Here is a 21022-nt window from a genome sequence, read left to right on the forward strand (position 1 = left end):
TTACACTCAGCAGTTTTATCTTGAGAATGTGCATTATGTCGATCTGAGCCACAATGACTAGGAAGCTCTCATAATCAACTTATGATCTGGACAAAGTTATATGATTTCAATTAGGGCGATAGTAAGGTAATATTTCTGAGTCAACAACGAGAAATACAGTTAGAACCAACACTCCTAAGCAGTACTGGTGGTGAAATGACAGCTGAAGGTGGGATTGTTCTTAGCTGTCATTGTTATTTATGTTCTCTGGAGGTAATTTTGACTCAGTCGGTAATGTAAACCTGGTGACACTGAATTGATTGCTCATCTTGTATCTCTCCCAATTTCAGTTTTCATTGACATCAATGGCAAATGTCAGGAGAGATATAAAACTGGCTGCCAATTGACCGTTGCCCACTTTGCACCATCACAAAGTCAGAATTCCCCATTGTGTCATGAAGAAGAATGGGAGATTGAGCAAAGCACTTGAAGGAGCCAGATCTTTACAGAATGTACCACTGCCACTGAATTTTTATTCCCTTAAAATAAAACCTTTGCAGACAACAATACATTTGCTTCTCCTGGCTATGGATTTATAAATGTGACTCTCATTGCACATTTTTTCTTCCTTTTCTTAACAGTTAAAAGATACAAAATCCAGTGATCAGAAGATGACACTGATGCACTTTATAGCGGAAATGTGTGAGGAACAATATCCCGAAATTATTCACTTCACAGAAGAGCTAAACCACGTGGAAAAAGCAAGCCGAGGTAAGAAATGTATAAAGCTTTTAAATAGAGGGAATGACCTAGATAATCAGAGTTAGAAAATATTACCCTCATCATCCATTAATACTCCTGCAAAGTGTATTGCCATTGATCAGAGCTGGTACAGCAATCCTCTCTGCTGCTGACCTACTTCGCACTGAAAGCTCTGCCTCCAGCATTCAATTTGTTTTACAAGCACAGGCGCATTGCACAATGATTTTTGGTTTCTCTAATGTATAATAAAATGCATGATCACATTAAAAGGAACAAATAGCTTGAGACTGATACAAACCTACTAATGTCAGAGGGGTAGGGCAGCCTGCCTTGAGATGTATACCAACAGGGATTTGTGCATACTTCAATTAGTAGTCAGAGCCCTGGTTTAAAATTTATCCATTTGGTAATAAAGATTATCATCGCTAGGGCCCACTGTGGTTCCATCAAAAGCTTTCACTGCTTCAGCTTGCAGTGTTTGTCTTAACCCTTTGAGGTATTCCCTGCTGGAAATAAACATTTTTAAAAATACAGGCATCTCGATTTACAGACATTCACAGACAAAAATACAAGCAGCAAAGTACCTCTAGTTTATTAAGTCTGGCCTAGTTGTGATGCATGAAACATCATGATTAGAAACACCCTGATCCACCCACAGCCATGTAATCTCCTGGGGAAACAACTGCCGCATTTGTCTAATTGGAAACTTGCATACATACATGTTTTGTATGGGAACTGGGTTCTGATGAAACATTAACCCCTTTCTGGTGCCACTTAAGCGGCTGTGTGTTTTTAACAATAGCAGCTTACGTTTATATACTTACTGACTTTAATGTAGTAAAACACCTCAAGATGCTATGGTGAAACACTGCTTAATAATGTTTGACACCACACCACCTAAGAGATATTAGGACAGGAGACCAACGGTTTGGTCAGAGTTAGATTTTTAAAAGAATTTTAAAGGAGGAGAGAGATATGTAGAGAAGGAATTCCAGGACTTAGTACCCAGGCATCTAAAGACACGGCTACCAGTGATAGTGTGAATGAAAATTGGGATGCACAATAGTCAGAATTGCTAGAGTGCAAAAATCTTGAATGGTTATAGAACTGAAGAATATTACAGAAATGGGGTGAGACAAGACAGTGGAGGGATTTCAAAACAAGATTGAGAATTTTAAAATTGACATGTTGCCCTGAACCAGTATAGGTCAAGTAGCACATTGGGATAGAAACACCAGAGTGTTGGGTATTATAGGGTTTCTAGAGCAAGTTGGGAGGCTGACCAAGACACCACCAGTCTTGAGATAACAAAAGCTTGGATGAAGGTTTCAGCAGCAGACAATCTGAGGCAAGGCAGAGATGGGCAGCGTTGCAGAGATTAAAGTAGATGGCCTCGGTGATTGATTGGACATCAGGTCGGAACCTCAACTTGGGGCCAAATGGGATTTCAGTATTGAGTAGTCTGATTCAGTCTTGAGCTAGGGAAAAGAATGGAGTCGGTGGCTAGGGAACAGGGTTTGGTGCAGAGATCAAAAACAATGGTTTTCTGGATACTTAGAGGAAAACTCTGCCCATCTATGTCTCGATGTCAGATAAGCAGTGTGATAGTTTGGCAGCATTGAAGGGTTGAGAGGGGTGGCAATGCGATAGAGTTGACTGTTGTCAGTGCATATATGGAATCTGACTTTATTGGGATAATGTCACCAAGGTGCAGCATAAAGATGAGCAATAGAAGGGGGCCTGAAGTATTTATTCACCCTTCCCCCTCACTGCTGAGCTGGAGCAAGGATAAATCGGCACATCCGATCACCCCCAGTGACTTTTGCCAGGCAGTGCAAGTATGTAGAAACAATACTGCAATCATTCTCCGATACGATGCTTCTGTGGAAACTTGATAGCTCCATGGTGCCATACATAATTGTTCATTCTTTACATGTGAACCTAAACAGTCACAGTGAACAAACTATTCAGTCATGGAGCTAAGTCTAAGCCTTTCCTTGTACAATCTCTGCATTTACAGTTCCCAACAGGAATAAATAATTGGTGATTGGGATATTTGGCTGGTTCTCTTTTTGAGGATGGATGTAGCCTCCACTGCCATGGGGGCTCAGAACATCTAGCTTCACACAGACAATCTCTGTTCCTGTAATTCCACGCAGTGCTTATTTAAGAAGCTGGAAAGCAAATAGTGCTCCAACGATTGACATATTTGTGTTCTTTACAGTTTCTGCAGAAATGCTACAGAAGAGCCTTGAACAAATGGGGAAACAGATTTCCACTTTGGAAAAAGACATTGAAGCCATCTCACAATCCAGTGATGAACAAGACAAGTTTGTGACGAAAATGACAATATCCTTTCACTTGCTAAATTAAGCTAAAACCTGTTCTTTGCTCTGATTTTTTTATTAATGTTAGCCGGCCTACCTTTGTTTCATAAGTTTAGTAAATGTAGAGTTTGAAAAGGAGCTCTTGAGATGAAAAGAAATGGTTGAAGGTTAGCATTAATCTAGACTTTCTATTCAGCATTTACCACCCCTTTGTCATAAGGGCCCATGGTATTCGAGGCAAGGTACTAACATGGATTGACGATTGGCTGTCAGACAGAAGGCAGAGAGTTGGGATAAAAGGTTCTTTCTCAGAATGGCAACCGGTGACAAGTGGTGTCCCGCAGGGTTCAGTGTTGGGGCCACAGCTGTTCTCTTTATATATTAACGATCTAGATGACGGGACTGGGAGCATTCTGGCCAAGTTTGCCGATGATACAAAGATAGGTGGAGGGGCAGGTAGTATTGAGGAGGTGGGGAGGCTGCAGAAAGATTTAGACAGTTTAGGAGAGTGGTCCAAGAAGTGGCTGATGAAATTCAACGTGGGCAAGTGCGAGGTCGTACACTTTGGAAAAAAGAATAGAGGCATGGACTATTTTCTAAACGGTGACAAAATTCATAATGCTAAAGTGCAAAGGGACTTGGGAGTCCTAGTCCAGGATTCTCTAAAGGTAAACTTGCAGGTTGAGTCCATAATTAAGAAAGCAAATGTAATGTTGTCATTTATCTCAAGAGGCTTGGAATACAAAAGCAGGGATGTACTTCTGAGGCTTTATAAAGCACTGGTTAGGCCCCATTTGGAGTACTGTGAGCAATTTTGGGCCCCACACCTCAGGAAGGACATACTGGCACTGGAGCGGGTCCAGCGGAGATTCACACGGATGATCCCAGGAATGGTAGGCCTGACATACGATGAACGTCTGAGGATCGTGGGATTATATTCATTGGAGTTTAGGAGGTTGAGGGGAGATCTGATAGAAACTTACAAGATAATGAACGGCTTAGATAGGATGGACGTAGGGAAGTTGTTTCCATTAACAGGGGAGACTAGGACGCGGGGGCACAGCCTTAGAATAAAAGGGAGTCACTTTGGAACAGAGATGAGGAGAAATTTCTTCAGCCAGAGAGTGGTGGGTCTGTGGAATTCATTGCCACAGAGGGCTGTGGAGGCCGAGACGTTGAGCGTCTTCAAGACAGAAATTGATAAATTCTTGATTTCTCGAGGAATTAAGGGCTATGGGGAGAGAGCGGGTAAATGGAGTTGAAATCAACCATGATTGAATGGTGGAGTGGACTCGATGGGCCTTACGGCCTTACTTCCGCTCCTATGTCTTATGGTCTTATGGTCATTGCCAGAATTACTGCCAATTTTATATTAAGACTACTTGGAAAACCGAGAAGAATGTTAATTGTTCTTGTACTGTTGCAGATTTAATGACTAATAACTTCCAACACCTTGCATTAACCAGGTTGACTGACCACCAAACGCCAGGTGAAAAAAGATGTAATTACAGCACTTAATGTGGTGGATATGTATGTATTCATACAATGTTTCGAAGATCGAGGGGTAATCTGTTTGAGATCTTTAAAATATTAAAGGAATTTAATAGTTTCTCTGTCTCTAACCTATTGTTTCTGGTGTGGGAAACCCAGAACAAAAGGGCATAATCTTAGAATTAGATCTAGGCCATTTAGGAGTGGTACCAGGAAACATCTTATCCACAAAACCCAAATCTAACTGCCCCCACCCTTCAGAAAAAAAACTGTGGAGGCAGCATCAATTGAAATTTGATAAATATTTGCTTAGTAAGGGTATCAATGAATATGGAGCAAAGGTTTGAAATGGAGCCCATGATATTTCTGCATTGCAGAATAGATCCAGTAGATTGGATGATCAACCTTGTTCCTATGTTAATAGGAACATAAGAGCTCTGAGCGGGTGTAGACCATACAGCCCATTAAGCCTGCTCTGCCATTCAGTGCAATAATGGCTGATCTTCAACTCCACTTTCCTGCTCTCCATATCCCTTTATTCACTGAGATACCAAAAATCTGTTTGTCTCAACCTTAAATATATTCCATGATTGAGCATCAGTAACACTCTGGATGGTGCAGGAAGATGGCATTGAGGAAGAGAATCAGCCATGGTCTATCTATTTAAATAGCGATGATGTGGATAAAACTTTTAATACTTATCCCTTGCTTAAGATGAAGGAACCAAGAACAGAGGGAGAGAGAGCTGTATTAATGAAGCATTGAACAAAAGAATAAAGAACAGTACAGCACAGGAAACAGGCCCTTCAGCCCTCCAAGCCTGTGCCGCTCATTGGTCCAACTAGACCATTCGTTTGTATCCCTCCATTCCCAGACTGCTCATGTGACTATCCAGGTAAGTCTTAAACGATGCCAGCGTGTCTGCCTCCACCACCCTACTTGGCAGCACATTCCAGGCCCCCACGACACTCTTGTGTAAAAAACGTCTCTCTGATATCTGAGTTATACCTCGCCCCTCTCACCTTGAGCTCGTGATCGTCACCTCCGACCTGGGAAAAAGCTTCCCTCTGTTCAACCTATCTATACCCTTCATAATTTTGTACACCTCTATTAGGTCTCCCCTCATTCTCCGTCTTTCCAGGGAGAACAAGCCCAGTTTACCCAATCTCTCCTCGTAGCTAAGACCCTCCATACCAGGCAACATCCTGGTAAACCTTCTCTGCACTCTCTCTAAAGCCTCCACGTCCTTCTGGTAGTGCGGCGACCAGAACTGGATGCAGTACTCCAAATGTGGCCTAACCAGCGTTCTATACAGCTGCAACATCAGACTCCAGCTTTTATACTCTATACCCCGTCCTATAAAGGCAAGCATACCATCTGCCGCCTTCACCACCTTCTCCACCTGTGCTGCCACCTTCAAGGATTTATGGACTTGCACACTTGGGTCCCTCTGTGTGTCTATACTCCTGATGGTTCTGCCATTTATTGTAAAGCTCCCCCCACATTAGTTCTTCCAAAATGCATCACTTTGCATTTATCTGGATTAAATTCCATCTGCCATTTCTCCACCCAATTTTCCAGCCTATCTATATCCTGCTGTATTGTCCGGCAATGTTCATCGCTATCCGCAAGTCCAGCCATCTTCGTGTCATCCGCAAACTTGCTGATAACACCAGTTACACCACCTTCCAAATCATTTATATATATCACAAATAGCAGAGGTCCCAGTACAGAGCCCTGCGGAACACCACTGGTCACAGACCTCCAGCTGGAAAAAGACCCTTCGACTGCTACCCTCTGTCTCCTGTGGCCAAGCCAGTTTTCTAACCATCTAGCCACCTCTCCTTGTATCCCATGAGCCTTAACCTTCTTAACCAACCTGCCATGTGGGACTTTGTCAAATGCCTTACTGAAATCCATATAGACGACATCCATGGCCCTTCCTTCGTCAACCGTTTTTGTCACTTCCTCAAAAAACTCCACCAAATTTGTAAGGCACGACCTCCCTCTTACAAAACCATGCTGTCTGTCACTAATGAGATTGTTCCATTCTAAATGCGCATACATCCTGTCTCTAAGAATCCTCTCCAACAACTTCCCTACTACGGACGTCAAGCTCACTGGCCTATAATTACCCGGGTTATCCCTGCTACCCTTCTTAAATAACGGTACCACATTCGCTATCCTCCAATCCTCAGGGACCTCACCTGTGTCCAATGAAGAGACAAAGATTTCCGTCAGAGGCCCAGCAATTACATCTCTTGTCTCCCTGAGCAGTCTAGGATAGATGCCATCAGGCCCTGGGGATTTGTCAGATTTAATGTTACCTAAAAAACCTAACACTTGCTCCTTTGTAATGGAGATTCTCTCTCACGGGTCAACACCTCCCTCTGAGACACTCGCAGTCAACAAGTCCCTCTCCTTTGTGAATACCGATGCAAAGTATTCATTTAGGATCTCCCCTATTCCCTTGGGTTCTAAGCATAATTCCCCTCCTTTGTCCCTGAGAGGTCCGACTTTTCCCCTGACAACTCTTTTGTTCCTAACATATGAATAAAATGAAGAACATATTGATAAAAAAGCAAATGTTTTGTTTCCAGCAGGAATATAAATGATAAATCTACAAACTTGCAAATTAGGAACAGAAGTATGCCACTCGGCCCCTTGAGCCTGTTTTACCCAAGCAATCATTGTCTTATTTATCCTGTCAATTTTTTATTAGTGTCTTCAGTATGACCATCAGTCCAAAGCAGATTAATTAAACCCCATCCATCTGCCATAGGAACAGCTCCTTGAACTGTGGATTCCAGACCATACCACAGTTGAAACGTTGACTGATGCAAGTGCATCTTCACCATGGTCCATGCAGATAATGTGGTGATTTGAAATTAATGCATTGATCCATTCAAAATGTCTGGGCAGTGTTTTGTTCCTTTTATAGGTCCCATATAACATTCTCAGATCACATGTACCTGAAGTGAAACTGATGGGGCTGCTCGATTTAACAGTGTAAATCAGAGCTGTTCCGGAAAAATACTCTGTAGCTTTGAGTGGTCAGTAAAACATTCTTCCTATTGCTCCCACTTTGTCAGAATGTGGTGACTTTTTTTGGGAACCACTATTGACATTGGATATACTGTGTGTCAGTAGGTTAGTTAACTCAATCATGCCCAATCCTATCTTCACTTAGCATGCACATACTCTTTGCAGCCAGGAGTCGTTGTAATGATCTCTCAGCCCCTGTGCAGTAGATCACATGGAGCCCTGAGACCAGATAATGCTGCACATAGTGGGAATCAGAATGGGGAAATCTTAGGACCATGAACCAAGTAGCTGCAGATCACGAGCTCTGAACCTTTTTTAAAGCTTAAAATCAGATTTTATAAGGTTAAACTGAGCATAAAGATGAGACTCCAAGCACTGCACAATTATCAGTCAAATTGAGAACACAGTAAGAGGCTTACTGGACATACTATTTCTATTTCAATGAACTGGCAAAGATCCACTTTTATAGTCCTGAAGGTTTGTTAGAAAAATTTAACAGTAGCTCATTGAATTTCTCCGTTTTCTGTCAAGCAGCTTTTAGAGTTTGGCAATCTGGCTGCGGGAGAATACAATGATTCAACACACAGTACGGTTTCCTTGATGACTCCAGAACAATAAACAATCCCTGAAATTCAGAGCAAAACCCTAAAGGAGACAGTAACGATTTACATGATGTGGTTCTCGGGTGCCGCTATTATATGGGCTTTGAAGTCCTGTGTAATGTAGGCTTTTGTTTTTAGCCCGCAGGATAGTCGTGATTTTTAAGGTCAGGCAAACATTTAATTTAAGGGAAATAAATGCATTTGCAATGGCATACAGCGTGTGTAATTACAAATTTGGTCAAACATGAGTATTTGAGTAAAATACCCAGAAATAGATTGTATTTTCCAATGGTTATCTTGACATTTGTTGCTCTACCCTAAATGCCCTGGAAAAGATGAGCTGCCTTCTTGAACTCCTGCCGTCCATGTGGTGTAGGTGCACCCAGAGTGCTGTTACGGAGGGAGTTTCAGGATTCTGACACAGCGGAAGTGAAGGGACGGTGATGTAATTTCAAGTCAGGATGATTGTGTTCACCTGTATTTGCTGTCTTTGTTCTTCCAGCTCGTGGAGGTCATGAGTTTGGAATAAACCCATAAAATGGAAAGAAATATGATAGTATTAGCTGATGAACAGTGGGAAGAGGTTGGTGTTGAACATCAAGACATTTTGGGCCAAATGGCCTGTTTTGGTGCTGTTAGAAGTGTTACCTCAGGTTGATGCCCTTGTATATGGTAGAATTATTAGGTTTTTTTCAGAGCCAGGTCCTGTAAGAGTCCTAGTAATGTTTCTATGCAAAATGTTAGCCCAAATGTTTTTGAATGCCATGCTCTTATTCCACATTTATGTGATGATCTTTTTTCACTTTTTGCTTAATTTGTTTTCAATAATGTAAAGAAAATCATCAACACACTAAATGCATGAACGCGACCAGATAATCCAGGAGCATAGGCAAATCGGGTAAAAATAGCTTTTAGTGGATAGCTCCCTCACCAGTGCTTTGAATAACAAGTTCCCTACATATAGGTCAGAGTAATTCTGACTCGAAAACAATTTGATTAATATACAAGGGATACATGAAACTCATTAGAAATAATCAGACAACTGCCCAATAGCCAGAAATAAATGGGAATTGGGGAATTGATGCAGGGTAGTGATTTAATCTCTACATTGTCAATTCTTTGTTCCTTCATCCTTATATTTGTGCTGATGCATTTTTCTGTACTTTCTCTGTTTTAACCTTTCTAAACGGTTTTGCGCACACAATTTAAGATAGTAATTATTTATTCAAAACAAATACATTGAAATGCATGTGAAAACATTGGTGTAACGCTAATAGCGTGGACGTTAGCAAAACTGATCCCAACAGGAAATTGATTTGCAGATTATGTTGCATGCATTTATGATTCCATTATTTATTGACTTTTGCTTGATTGTTTCCAGCTCCTACAATTCACTGGCATATACAGGAGGGAGACATTTTCTGTCTCCGTCCTGGTCTTATGAATCATGCATTGTAAAACAATATTGCAAACTGATTTGTAGTTAAAATGGGAACGATTGCCTTAGGTTGTTCAGAACTTTTTGATGCTTCATTAAATAATTGTTGCATAATGTACTCTAAAGTTGCAACATTTAAAGCTGAGCTTTGTAGGAAAATTACATTTGTATTCATACTATGACACATCAGTGGTCTCTTTTGTCATCAAATTCAATGTAACAGTTGGTGAGCAATAAGTTTCTCCCTTTCTGTCCCTTTTAGTTTCAAAGAGTTTTAAACTTGCTGACCCATTAATTTAGTAATTGAAGTTTTAGTGAAAGAAAATAATGAAATGAAGAAAAAGATCAGAGTAAAGCCCAAGCCAGAATTAGCAACATCCTTGTGTGTTATATGTGGTTTTCAATTCTCAGCTAAAGAAATTTGTATCGGATTAATTGAGGTCACAGCATTAGAATTGCCTAAAGGCTAAAGTCGAACATTCAAAATGAGTGCTGTAGGTTTTAGAGCAAAACACTGTAATAGCATTTTTAAGAGTGAAATCTTTTTTCTTTGGCTGTTACGAACTTCAAAAAAAAAGATGCTCTGGAATTTTTCAAAGGCCAGCTAACTTGGGAATTTATTAAGAAGATTGCCTTTCAGTTTTTTTGAAAATGCTTTGATGATCAAGTAATTTGATTTTAACTGGATCATTGGTTTAAGCAGCTTATGAAGTGATGAGGAAGTTTGAACAAAAGCCCATTTATTCTAAGGTTTTGATTGGTTCACTTGACTTTTCAGCGAATTGTAGCCGTGTACAAAAGCAAACAAAATGATGTAACAACCAGTCTTGGCTTTTCTATCAGTTTCTGTATGAACAAAGATATATCACTTATCACTTCAGATGGCGGATCCTTAACAGCCGTGATTGGTTGAGCAATCACGTTTTGGGGAAAGGCTTTTAAAATGAGGAAAGATGATGCAAGGCAGAGTTTAGGGAGAGAATTCCAGAACGCAAGGCCAAAACAACTTGAGTGCTGTGCGCCAATGTTTGGATATAGTAGAGGGGCAGGGAGAGTGGTCTGCCACTTGGGGAGGCGATGGCCTAGTGGTATTATCGCTAGACTATTGATCCAGAAACTCAGCTAATGTTCTGGGGACCAGGATTCGAATCTCGCCACGGTAGATTGTGGAATTTCAGTTCAAAAAAAAATCTGGAATTAAGAATCTACTGATGACCATGAAACCATTGTTAATTGTCTGAAAAACCCATCTGGTTCACTAATGTCCTTTAGGGAAGGAAATCTGCCGTCCTTACCCAGTCTGGCCTACATGTGACTCCAGAGCCACAGCAATGTGGTTGACTCTCCACTGCCCTTGGGCAACTATGGATGGGCAATAAATGCTGGCCAGCCAGTGACTTTCATATCCCATGAATTAATAAAAAAAACTCTCCAGATCTTGGTCCAAACATTGCCAAAGGAACTGAATTCCAAAGGTGAGAGAGTGACTGCCCTTGACATCAAGGTACTATTGGTCTGAGCATGGTTTTAAGGAGCCCTAGCAAAATTGAAGTCGATGGGAATCAGAAGGAAAACCTTAGGAAAATGGCTGTGGTTGTTGAGGAGTTGTTCATCTCAGCCCCTGGACATTGCCAAAGGAGTTCCTCAGGGTCGTGTCCTCTGGCCCAATCATCATCAGAATCCTTCATTACATAAGGTCATCAGTGGGATCTTCGCAATGTTTAGTATCATTCACAACTTCTCAGACATTGAACAACAATTTACATTAAACGTGCTACATAAACATAAGTAATAAAATATCCCAAGGTGTCTTACAGAGGCATCATAAAACAAAATATGATACTGAGCCACAAGGGGAACATTAACTCCTGACCAAAAGCTTGGTCGAAAAAGTAGGTACTAAGACAGGTTTTATAGGAAGAAAGTGAGATAGAGATTATATTCCAGAGTTTAGGCAGCTGAAGGTGTGGCCACCACATAGAGTAAATTAAAATTGGGGTGCTCAAGAAAACAGGATTAGAGCAGTTTGATTGTTGTGGGGCTGGTGAAGATTACAGAGATGAGGAGAGGCAAGACCATGGGGAGATTTTAAAACCAGGATGAGAATTTTAAAGTAAAGATATTGCTTGACTGGAGGCCAGTGTAGGTCAATGAACAGATGGTTGATAGAGGAATGGGACTTGGTGCAAGTTAAATAGCAGAGTTGTGGATGGCAATTTTACAGAGGGTAGATGGTGTAAAAACAACCAGAAGCCCATAGCTGCATGCAGTAAAATCCGGACAACATTCAGGCTTGGGCTGAGACGCAGCAAGTACTACTTGTCCTATACAAGTGCCAAGCAATGGCCATTTCCAACAAGAGAGAAGCTAACCATCTCCCCATGACATTTGATGGCATTATGACTGCCATATCCTTGGGGGGGGGGGGGGGGGGCGGTTTATCATTGACCAGAAACTTAAGCTAACAAAGAATGCTCACTTTGCCAGAGATGTCCAAGTTCCACGAACGAATAAAAAAAGTGGAACTATTATGCATTCAAGAGCAGATCAAAACTCAAATTCTGCGGCAGGTACTCACCTAACTCCCAAAAGTCAGTCTCTACAAGTCCAAAGTCAGGAGTCGAATGGATATGTTTGATGACTGCTTCCTCAGAGGTAGCTAATGGATTTAATATATTCAAATAGGGTTTTGCTATGATGGAAAGAGATGTACCTATCTGTATGCTTTTAAGATGATACTCAAAGTCAGGTATGTTGAAATGCTTGTAAATCCCAATGCAGTAGGCGAGTCTAGCAAAACATTGTTGAAGTCAGTTAAGTCAGCTTTGTTCATTTTTCGATTGAGCATTTTTTGGTTTTCTCATGTTCACTGCAACAAAAGCAGAATACTATGGATGCTGGAAATTTGAAATAAAAACAAAAATGCTGGAAGTATTCATGTGTGGAGAGAAAGAGAATTGATGCTTCAGGTCAATGACCTGTTATCAGAACTTAGAAGGAAATGAAATGTTATTGACCTGTAATGTTAACTTTGTTTCTCTCCAGATATGCGGTCAGACCTGCTGAGTATTTCCAGCATTTTTGTTCATATTATGCTCATTGGAATATTGCTCAGTTTTATCGTGCAATTCGCCATCAGTGATGAAAACTAGATGAACTTGTGAGAGTTAGTTATCGTTCCCATGTCAGTGAAAATAACATTGATCTGTGTTAATGAGGAATTGTCTGATATTGTGAGCATGTACCATGTCATATTCAAGGTAATTTTTCCTTAATTAAAGCCTTGGCACAGTTTTGTGCAGGTTGCAAAGGAACAGTATGAAAAACTATCCGGAATGCATAAAACCATGGAGGAGGATTTTGAAGAACTTGGACAATACTTTGTCTTTGACACCAAGAAAATGTCTGTTGAAGAGTTCTTTGGTGATCTTAGTAACTTCAAGAGTATGTTTTCGGTAAGTGATTAAGTAAGTGCAAATGAAGCAATACAATGGTGAAATGCCTACTCTTAAGATTTGGTGCCAGGTGTCACCTTTACAATCTGGCCCCAAGCTGGTGAATGCTACTTTCTGCCTGGACACTTTCTATCAGGTCAGTTCCACACAAAGAACAATACAGCACAGGAACAGGCCCTTCGGCCCTCCAAACCTGCACCGATCATGTGTTCCTAACTAGACCATCCGTTTGTATCCCTCTATTCCCGGTCTGTTCATGTGGCTATCTAGATAAGTCTTAAATGATTCTAGCGTGTCTGCCTCAACCACCTTGCTTGGTAGTGCATTCCAGGCCCCCACCACCCTCTGTGTAAAATACGTCCCCCGCATATCTGTATTGAACCTTGAACTTGTGACCCCTTGTGTTTGTCATTTCTGACCTGGGAAAAAGCTTCCAACTGTTCACCCTATCTATGCCTTTCATAATTTTATAAACTTCTATTAGGTCGCCCCTCAACCTCTGTCTTTCCAGGGAGAACAACCCTAGTTTACGCCATCTCACCTCGTAGCTAATACCCTCCATACCAGGCAACATCCTGGTAAACCTTTTCTGCACTCTCTCCAAAGCCTCCACGTCCTTCTGGTAGTGTGGCGACCAGAACTGGACGCGGTATTCCAAATGTGGCCTAACCAGCGATCTATATAACTGCAACATCATATGCCAACTTTTGTACTCTATGCCCCGTCCAATAAAGGCAAGCATGCCATATGCTGCCTTCACCACCTTTTCCACCTGTGCTGCCACCTTTAAGGATCTGTGGACTTGCACACCCAGATCCCTCTGTGTGTCTATACTCCTGATGGTTCTGTCATTTATTGCATAGCTCCCCGCTGCATTAGATCTACCAAAATGCTTCACTTCGCATTTATCTGGATTAAATTCCATCAGCCATTTCTCCGCCCAATTTTCCAGCCTGTCTATATCCTGCTGTATTCTCTGACGATGTTCATCACGATCCGCAACTCCAGCAATCTTTGTGTCGTCCACAAACTTACTAATCAGACCAGTTGCATCTTCTTCCAAATCATTTATATATATCATAAACAGCAGAGGTCCCAGTACAGAGCCCTGCGGAACACCACTAGTCACAGACCTCCAATCAGAAAAAGACCCCTCAACTGCTACCTTCTGTCTTCTATGGCCAGCCAGTTCTGTACCAATCTAGCTAGTTCACCTTTGATCCCGTGAGATTTAACCTTTTGCACCAGCCTGCCATGAGGGACCTTGTCAAATGCTTTACTAAAATCCATGTAGACGACATCCACGGTCCTTCCCTCGTCAATCATTTTTGTCACCTCCTCAAAAAACTCAACCAAATTTGTGAGGCATGACCTCCCTCGTACAAAACCATGTTGTCTATCACGAATGAGACTATTCAGTTCTAAATGTGTATAGATCCTATCTCTAAGAATCTTCTCCAACAATTTCCCTACCACGGACGTCAAGCTCACTGACCTATAATTACCCGGGTTATCCTTGCTACCCTTCTTAAATAACGGGACCACATTTGCTATCCTCCAGTCCTCTGGGACCTCACCTGTGTCCAATAAAGAAACAAAGATTTCTGTTAGAGACCCATCAATTTCATACCTTGTCTCTCTCAGTAATCTAGAACAGATGCCATCTGGCCCTGGGGATTTGTCTACCTTAATGCTTCCTAAAACACCTAACACTTCCTCCCTTGTATTTGCGATTTATTCTAACGGTTCTACACATCCCTCTGAGACACTACCAATCAATGTGTCCCTCCTTTGTGAATACTGATGCAAAGTATTCATTTAGGATCTCACCTACTTCCTTGGGTTCTAAGCATAATTCCCCTCCTTTGTTCTTGAGAGGTCCGACTCTTTCTCTGACAACCCTCTTGTTCCTAACGTATGTATAAAATGCCTTGGGATTCTCCTTAATCCTGTCTGCCAAGGACATTTCGTGACCCCTTTTTGCCCTTCTAAGAACATAAGAACATAAGAAATAGGAGCAGGAGTAGGCCATCTAGCCCCTCGAGCCTGCCCCGCCATTCAATAAGATCATGGCTGATCTGACGTGGATCAGTACCACTTACCCGCCTGATCCCCATAACCCTTAATTCCCTTACCGATCAGGAATCCATCCATCCGCGCTTTAAACATATTCAGCGAGATAGCCTCCACCACCTCAGTGGGCAGAGAATTCCAGAGATTCACCACCCTCTGGGAGAAGAAGTTCCTCCTCAACTCTGTCTTAAACCGACCCCCCTTTATTTTGAGGCTGTGTCCTCTAGTTTTATCTTCCTTACTAAGTGGAAAGAATCTCTCCGCCTCCACCCTATCCAGCCCCCGCATTATCTTATAAGTCTCCATAAGATCCCCCCTCATCCTTCTAAACTCCAACGAGTACAAACCCAATCTCCTCAGCCTCTCCTCATAATCCAAACCTCTCATCTCCGGTATCAACCTGGTGAACCTTCTCTGCACTCCCTCCAATGCCAATATATCCTTCCTCATATAAGGGGACCAATACTGCACACAGTATTCCAGCTGCGGCCTCACCAATGCCCTGTACAGGTGCATCAAGACATCCCTGCTTTTATATTCTATCCCCTTCGCAATATAGGCCAACATCCCATTTGCCTTCTTGATCACCTGTTGTACCTGCAGACTGGGCTTTTGCGTCTCATGCACAAGGACCCCCAGGTCCCTTTGCACGGTAGCATGTTTTAATTTGTTTCCATTGAGATAGTAATCCCATTTGTTATTATTTCCTCCAAAGTGTATAACCTCGCATTTCTCAACGTTATACTCCATTTGCCACATCCTCGCCCACTCACTCAGCCTGTCCAAATCTCTCTGCAGATCTTCTCCGTCCTCCACACGATTCACTTTTCCACTTATCTTTGTGTCGTCTGCAAACTTCGTTACCCTACACTCCGTCCCCTCCTCCAGATCATCTATATAAATGGTAAACAGTTGCGGCCCGAGTACCGATCCCTGCGGCACGCCACTAGTTACCTTCCTCCAACCGGAAAAACACCCATTTATTCCGACTCTTTGCTTCCTGTCGGATAGCCAGTCCCCAATCCACTTTAACACACTACCCCCAACTCCGTGTGCCCTAATCTTCTTCAGCAGCCTTTTATGGGGCACCTTATCAAACGCCTTTTGGAAATCCAAAAACACCGCATCCACCGGTTCTCCTCCATCAACCGCCCTAGTCACATCTTCATAAAAATCCAACATGTTCGTCAAGCACGACTTTCCCCTCATGAATCCATGCTGCGTCTGATTGATCGAACCATTTCTATCCAGATGCCCTGCTATCTCCTCTTTAATAATGGATTCCAGCATTTTCCCTACTACAGACGTTAAGCTGACCGGCCTATAGTTACCCGCCTTTTGTCTCCTTCCTTTTTTAAACAGCGGCGTAACATTAGCCGTTTTCCAATCAACCGGCACTACCCCAGAATGCAACGAGTTTTGATAAATAATCACTAATGCATCCACTATTACCTCTGACATTTCTTTCAATACCCTGGGATGCATTCCATCCGGACCCGGGGACTTGTCCACCTTCAGTCCCATTAGTCTACCCAGCACTGCCTCTCTGGTAACATTAATTGTATTAAGTATTTCTCCTGCTGCCAACCCTCTATCGTTAATATTTGGCAAACTATTTGTGTCCTCCACCGTGAAGACCGACACAAAAAACTTATTTAAAGACTCAGCCATATCCTCATTTCCCACTATTAACTCCCCCCTCTCGTCCTCCAAGGGTCCAACATTCACTCTAGCCACTCTATTCCTTTTTATATATTTATAAAAACTTTTACTATCATTTTTTATATTAATTGCTAGCCTAGCTTCATAGTCTATCCTTCCTTTCTTTATCGCTTTCTTAGTCTCTCTTTGTTGTTTCTTAAATTTTTCCCAATCACTTGTTTCTCCACTATTTTTGGCCACTCTGTACGCAGCTGTTTTTATTTTAATACTCTCCTTTATTTCCTTCGTTATCCACGGCTGGTTCTCCCTTTTCTTACAATCCTTGTTTTTTGCTGGAATGTATTTTTGCTGAGAACTGAAAAGGATCTCCTTAAAAATCCTCCACTGTTCCTCAGCTATCCTACCTGCCAGCCTGCTCTCCCAGTCTACCTTAGCCAATTCATCCCTCATCCTATCATATTTCCCTCTGTTCAAACAGAGGACACTGGTTTGGGACCAAACTTTCTCCTCTTCCATCTGAATCAGAAATTCGACCATATTGTGGTCACTAGACCCAAGAGGGTCCTTCACAATAAGATCCTTAATTCTACCTACCTCGTTACACAATACCAGATCCAAAATAGCTCGTTCCCTCGTCGGTTCCGTAACATGCTGTTCAAGGAAACTATCCCGACAGCATTCTAAGAACTCTTCCTCCATTCCACCCTTACCGACTTGAGTCTGCCAGTCAATGTGCATGTTGAAGTCCCCCATGATTATTGCCGTTCCGTTTTTACACGCATCCCTTATCTGCTTGTTTATAGCCCTCCTTACCTCAACATTATTATTTGGGGGCCTATATACCACACCTACTAGTGTCTTTCTCCCTCTACTATTCCTCATCTCTACCCATAATGATTCCACGTTTTGTTCCTCAGAGCCTATGTCATCCCTCAGTACTACCCTGATATTATCTCTTATTAATAGCGCGACCCCACCACCTTTTCCTTCCTGTCTATTCTTCCTAAACGCCTGATACCCCTGGATATTCATCTCCCAGTCCTGGTCACCTTTCAGCCACGTTTCTGTAATGGCCACTAGATCGTACCCACTTGTGCTGATTTGCACCATCAACTCATTTACCTTGTTCCGATTGCTTCGTGCATTCAGGCAAAGTGTCCTTATTCCAGCTTTTATCTGGACCCGCTTTGATGAGTCGCGAACACCCTCTCCCTCTACTCCCTTATCTAAATTACCGCCTTCATTCACTTGCACCCTCTCCTCTACCATTAATTTTGTAATTCCCCTTACCCCTGCATCCTCCCCACCATCAATTAGTTCCTTGATCCTGGTCAACTCTTCTAGCTCCCCTCCCTCTCACTCCCTGTTTGAGTTCTTTTCTACTTTCTCTGTATTCCTCCAGTGCTTCATCTGTTTTTACCTGCCTGGACCTTATGTATGCCTCTTTTTTCTTTATGATTAGACCCACAATTTCTCTGGTTATCCATGGCTCTCAACTCCTAGCTTTTGTGTCCTTCCTTTTTACAGGCACATGCCTGTCCTGCACTCCTATCAACTGCTCCTTAAAAGACTCCCACATGCCAGATGTGGATTTACCCTCGAACAGTCTCTCCCAATCAACAGCCACCAAATCCTGCCTAATCCGGCTGTAGTTAGCCTTCTCCCAGTTCAGCACCTTACGCATAGGACAACACTCATCCTTTTCCATGACTATCTGAAAGTTAACAGAATTGTGGTCACTGTTCGCCACACAGAGGCAAAGGACACTTGATCTTTCCCATCTGGCATTAATGACACCAAAAACTCAACGTAAGTTAAGCTTGTGGCCAAAAACAAATCATGTTCAATTTTCCTTCATGGAATGGAAAATGATACAGGATAGATGAAGCTATTCAGCCCATCATGTCTGTGCCAGCTCTTTCATAGAGCTATCCAATTAATCCCAATCTTTGTAGACCTTAATTATTTTTGTTACCATCAAATACTGAACCAATTCTCTTTTAAATGCTGCTACTGCTTTTACCACAATTTTAGGTAATGCATTCCAGCTCACAAACACTTGTGTAAAAGAGAAAAAGGTTTCCTCATGTCCATTCTGTCTGTTCGCCAATCACCTTTAATCTCTGGCCATCAACTCTTCAGTCACAAGAAAGTTTATCTTCATTTACTCTGTCAAAACTTTTCTTGATTTTGAGCAGCCCAATCAAAGCTTTTCTCAATCTTCTCCATCCTAAGGACTGCAGTCTCTTCACACAACTGAGCTTCCTCGTCTCTTGTACCATTTGACTAAATTCCTTCTTCAACCTCCCCAAGGGCTTGACATCCTTCCTAAAGGGTGGTGCCCAAAATTAAACACTCTACTGCAGCTAAGGCCTAACCCAGGATTTAAAAAGTGTTAGAATAACTTCCTTGCTTTGTTGCCCTCTTCCTCTCAATAAAGCCAACTCATAGTTTGAAATTCATAGGTATTCAGCAAAGGGAATTGCTTTAGTCCATATGTACCATCCAGGACTGAGCTGGATCTGTGACAAGAAGAAGAAATGCTTAGGTGAGAGATGGTCTCTGACTTACATCGATCTATCGTTGAAGGATGTGGACGGAGCATGCTTCTTAGAGCCTTTTGGTTTTGAGCACCCCAATCAAAACTTCTCTTAATCTTCGTCCTAAGGAGAACAATGCCAACTCCAGTCCCTCTACACAGCTGAACTTCATCATCCCTTGTACCATTTGACTTGATCTCCTCTTCAACCTCCAAGGTTTTGACATCCTTTCTTTTAGTGTGGTGCCCAGAGTTAAACACTGTATTGTGGATTTTCGGTTGACATTCAGTAACTCTGCTGCACAGCATTGGTGCTACATGGCTTGCACTTTCTGAAATGTTCTGTTGGAGGCATTTATCCTTTGTCTAGTTAGAGGTGGTGACAACTTCAACTGGAAAGCACTAACAGGAGGCTGGGTATGAAAACATGCTTCGTATATTCATGGTTCAGCGTTAACCACGACATATGTAACCGTCTCTGAAGCCCACACCCCCAGTGGGTGAAACCACTATTTGATTAAGCTCGGTATGTGTCCGTGCTTCAATCAGAAGAATGATGACAATACATTCGCACATGTCATGGTGAATGTGTTGTTCACCTTCTTTAATTGAAAGGTTCCAAATGCGCTCTCCTAATTTTTGCAGCCAAATAGTAATCTTCCTTAGGTTGGAGAGAGCAGGACAAGTGAAGGAGTGATTGGGATCAAGGTGTCTCCAAAATGGCATTTTTGATGAAAGCTCATGGCCCGAGGCAGGCTCAGTAACTGGCACTGACGATTGACGAGTTGCTCTATCTTCCTAATGGAACATGAAGACCATTACTACTTGCTTGCAAGTCAGAATAACCTTGCAAACACAATGGCAGGGCAGTCGTAGTTGGACAAACATTCCGGCTGTGCATGCCAACGGGATTTTCTGATGTTGTCAAATTCTAGACACTGAACCCATAAAAGCTTGAATAAATAACATTTTATTAATTGATATTTGAACCTTGGACTTTGTGGTCCCTGTGACATGCTCACAGTGGCATCACTAGCTCAGTGGCAGTGCTCTTGTGTCTGAGTTAGGAGATTAAGTTCAAATATTGCTCAGAGACTTGAGCACAATATCTAACTGAACTAAAGTGCACGACTGAAAGAGTGCTGCAATACCACTGGTGTAGTCTTTTGATTCAGGCATTTAACTGAGGCACTATCTTCCTTGTCAGGTAGACAGAAAGAACCTGTGACACTATTTTAAAGAACAGTGTTCTCATAGTATCCTGACAGTGCAGAAAGCAGCCATTCAGCCCATCGAGCCTGCCCCGACAACAATCCCACCCAGGCCCTATCACCGTAACCCCACTATTTATCATGCTAATCTCGCTGACGCTAATGGGTAATTTTGCATGGACAATCAACCTAACCCACATACCTTTGGACTGAGAGAGCAAACCAGAGCACCGAGACGAAACCCACACAGACATGGGGAGAATGTGACCCAAGGCCGGGATTGAACCTGGGTTCCTGGTGCTATGAGGAAGCAATGCTAACCACTCTGCCACCGTCAAGGGCAATTAGGTATAGTTAACAAAACTTGGCCTGGTCAGTGAAGCCCACATCTCTTGAAAGTGTTTTTCTTTAATTCCCTCCTAATCAATAGCCCTAAAA

General features: G+C 42.2%; 1 protein-coding gene across 2 annotated transcripts in view; it reads left to right on the plus strand.

Annotated features, from left to right (window-relative positions):
• LOC144505626 (protein diaphanous homolog 1-like) overlaps positions 1 to 21022 on the plus strand; it is a 105095-nt gene that overhangs the window by 17315 nt on the left and 66758 nt on the right. For both annotated transcript variants that reach the window (XM_078231738.1, XM_078231739.1), the window contains exons 5-7: positions 621 to 750; positions 2966 to 3090; positions 12935 to 13099. In XM_078231738.1, the coding sequence (XP_078087864.1) occupies positions 621 to 750; positions 2966 to 3090; positions 12935 to 13099 (420 nt within the window). The remainder of the gene's footprint in view (positions 1 to 620; positions 751 to 2965; positions 3091 to 12934; positions 13100 to 21022) is intronic.

Source organism: Mustelus asterias, chromosome 16 (assembly GCF_964213995.1).
Source record: "Mustelus asterias chromosome 16, sMusAst1.hap1.1, whole genome shotgun sequence".
Classification (NCBI taxonomy): Eukaryota; Metazoa; Chordata; class Chondrichthyes; order Carcharhiniformes; family Triakidae; genus Mustelus; species Mustelus asterias.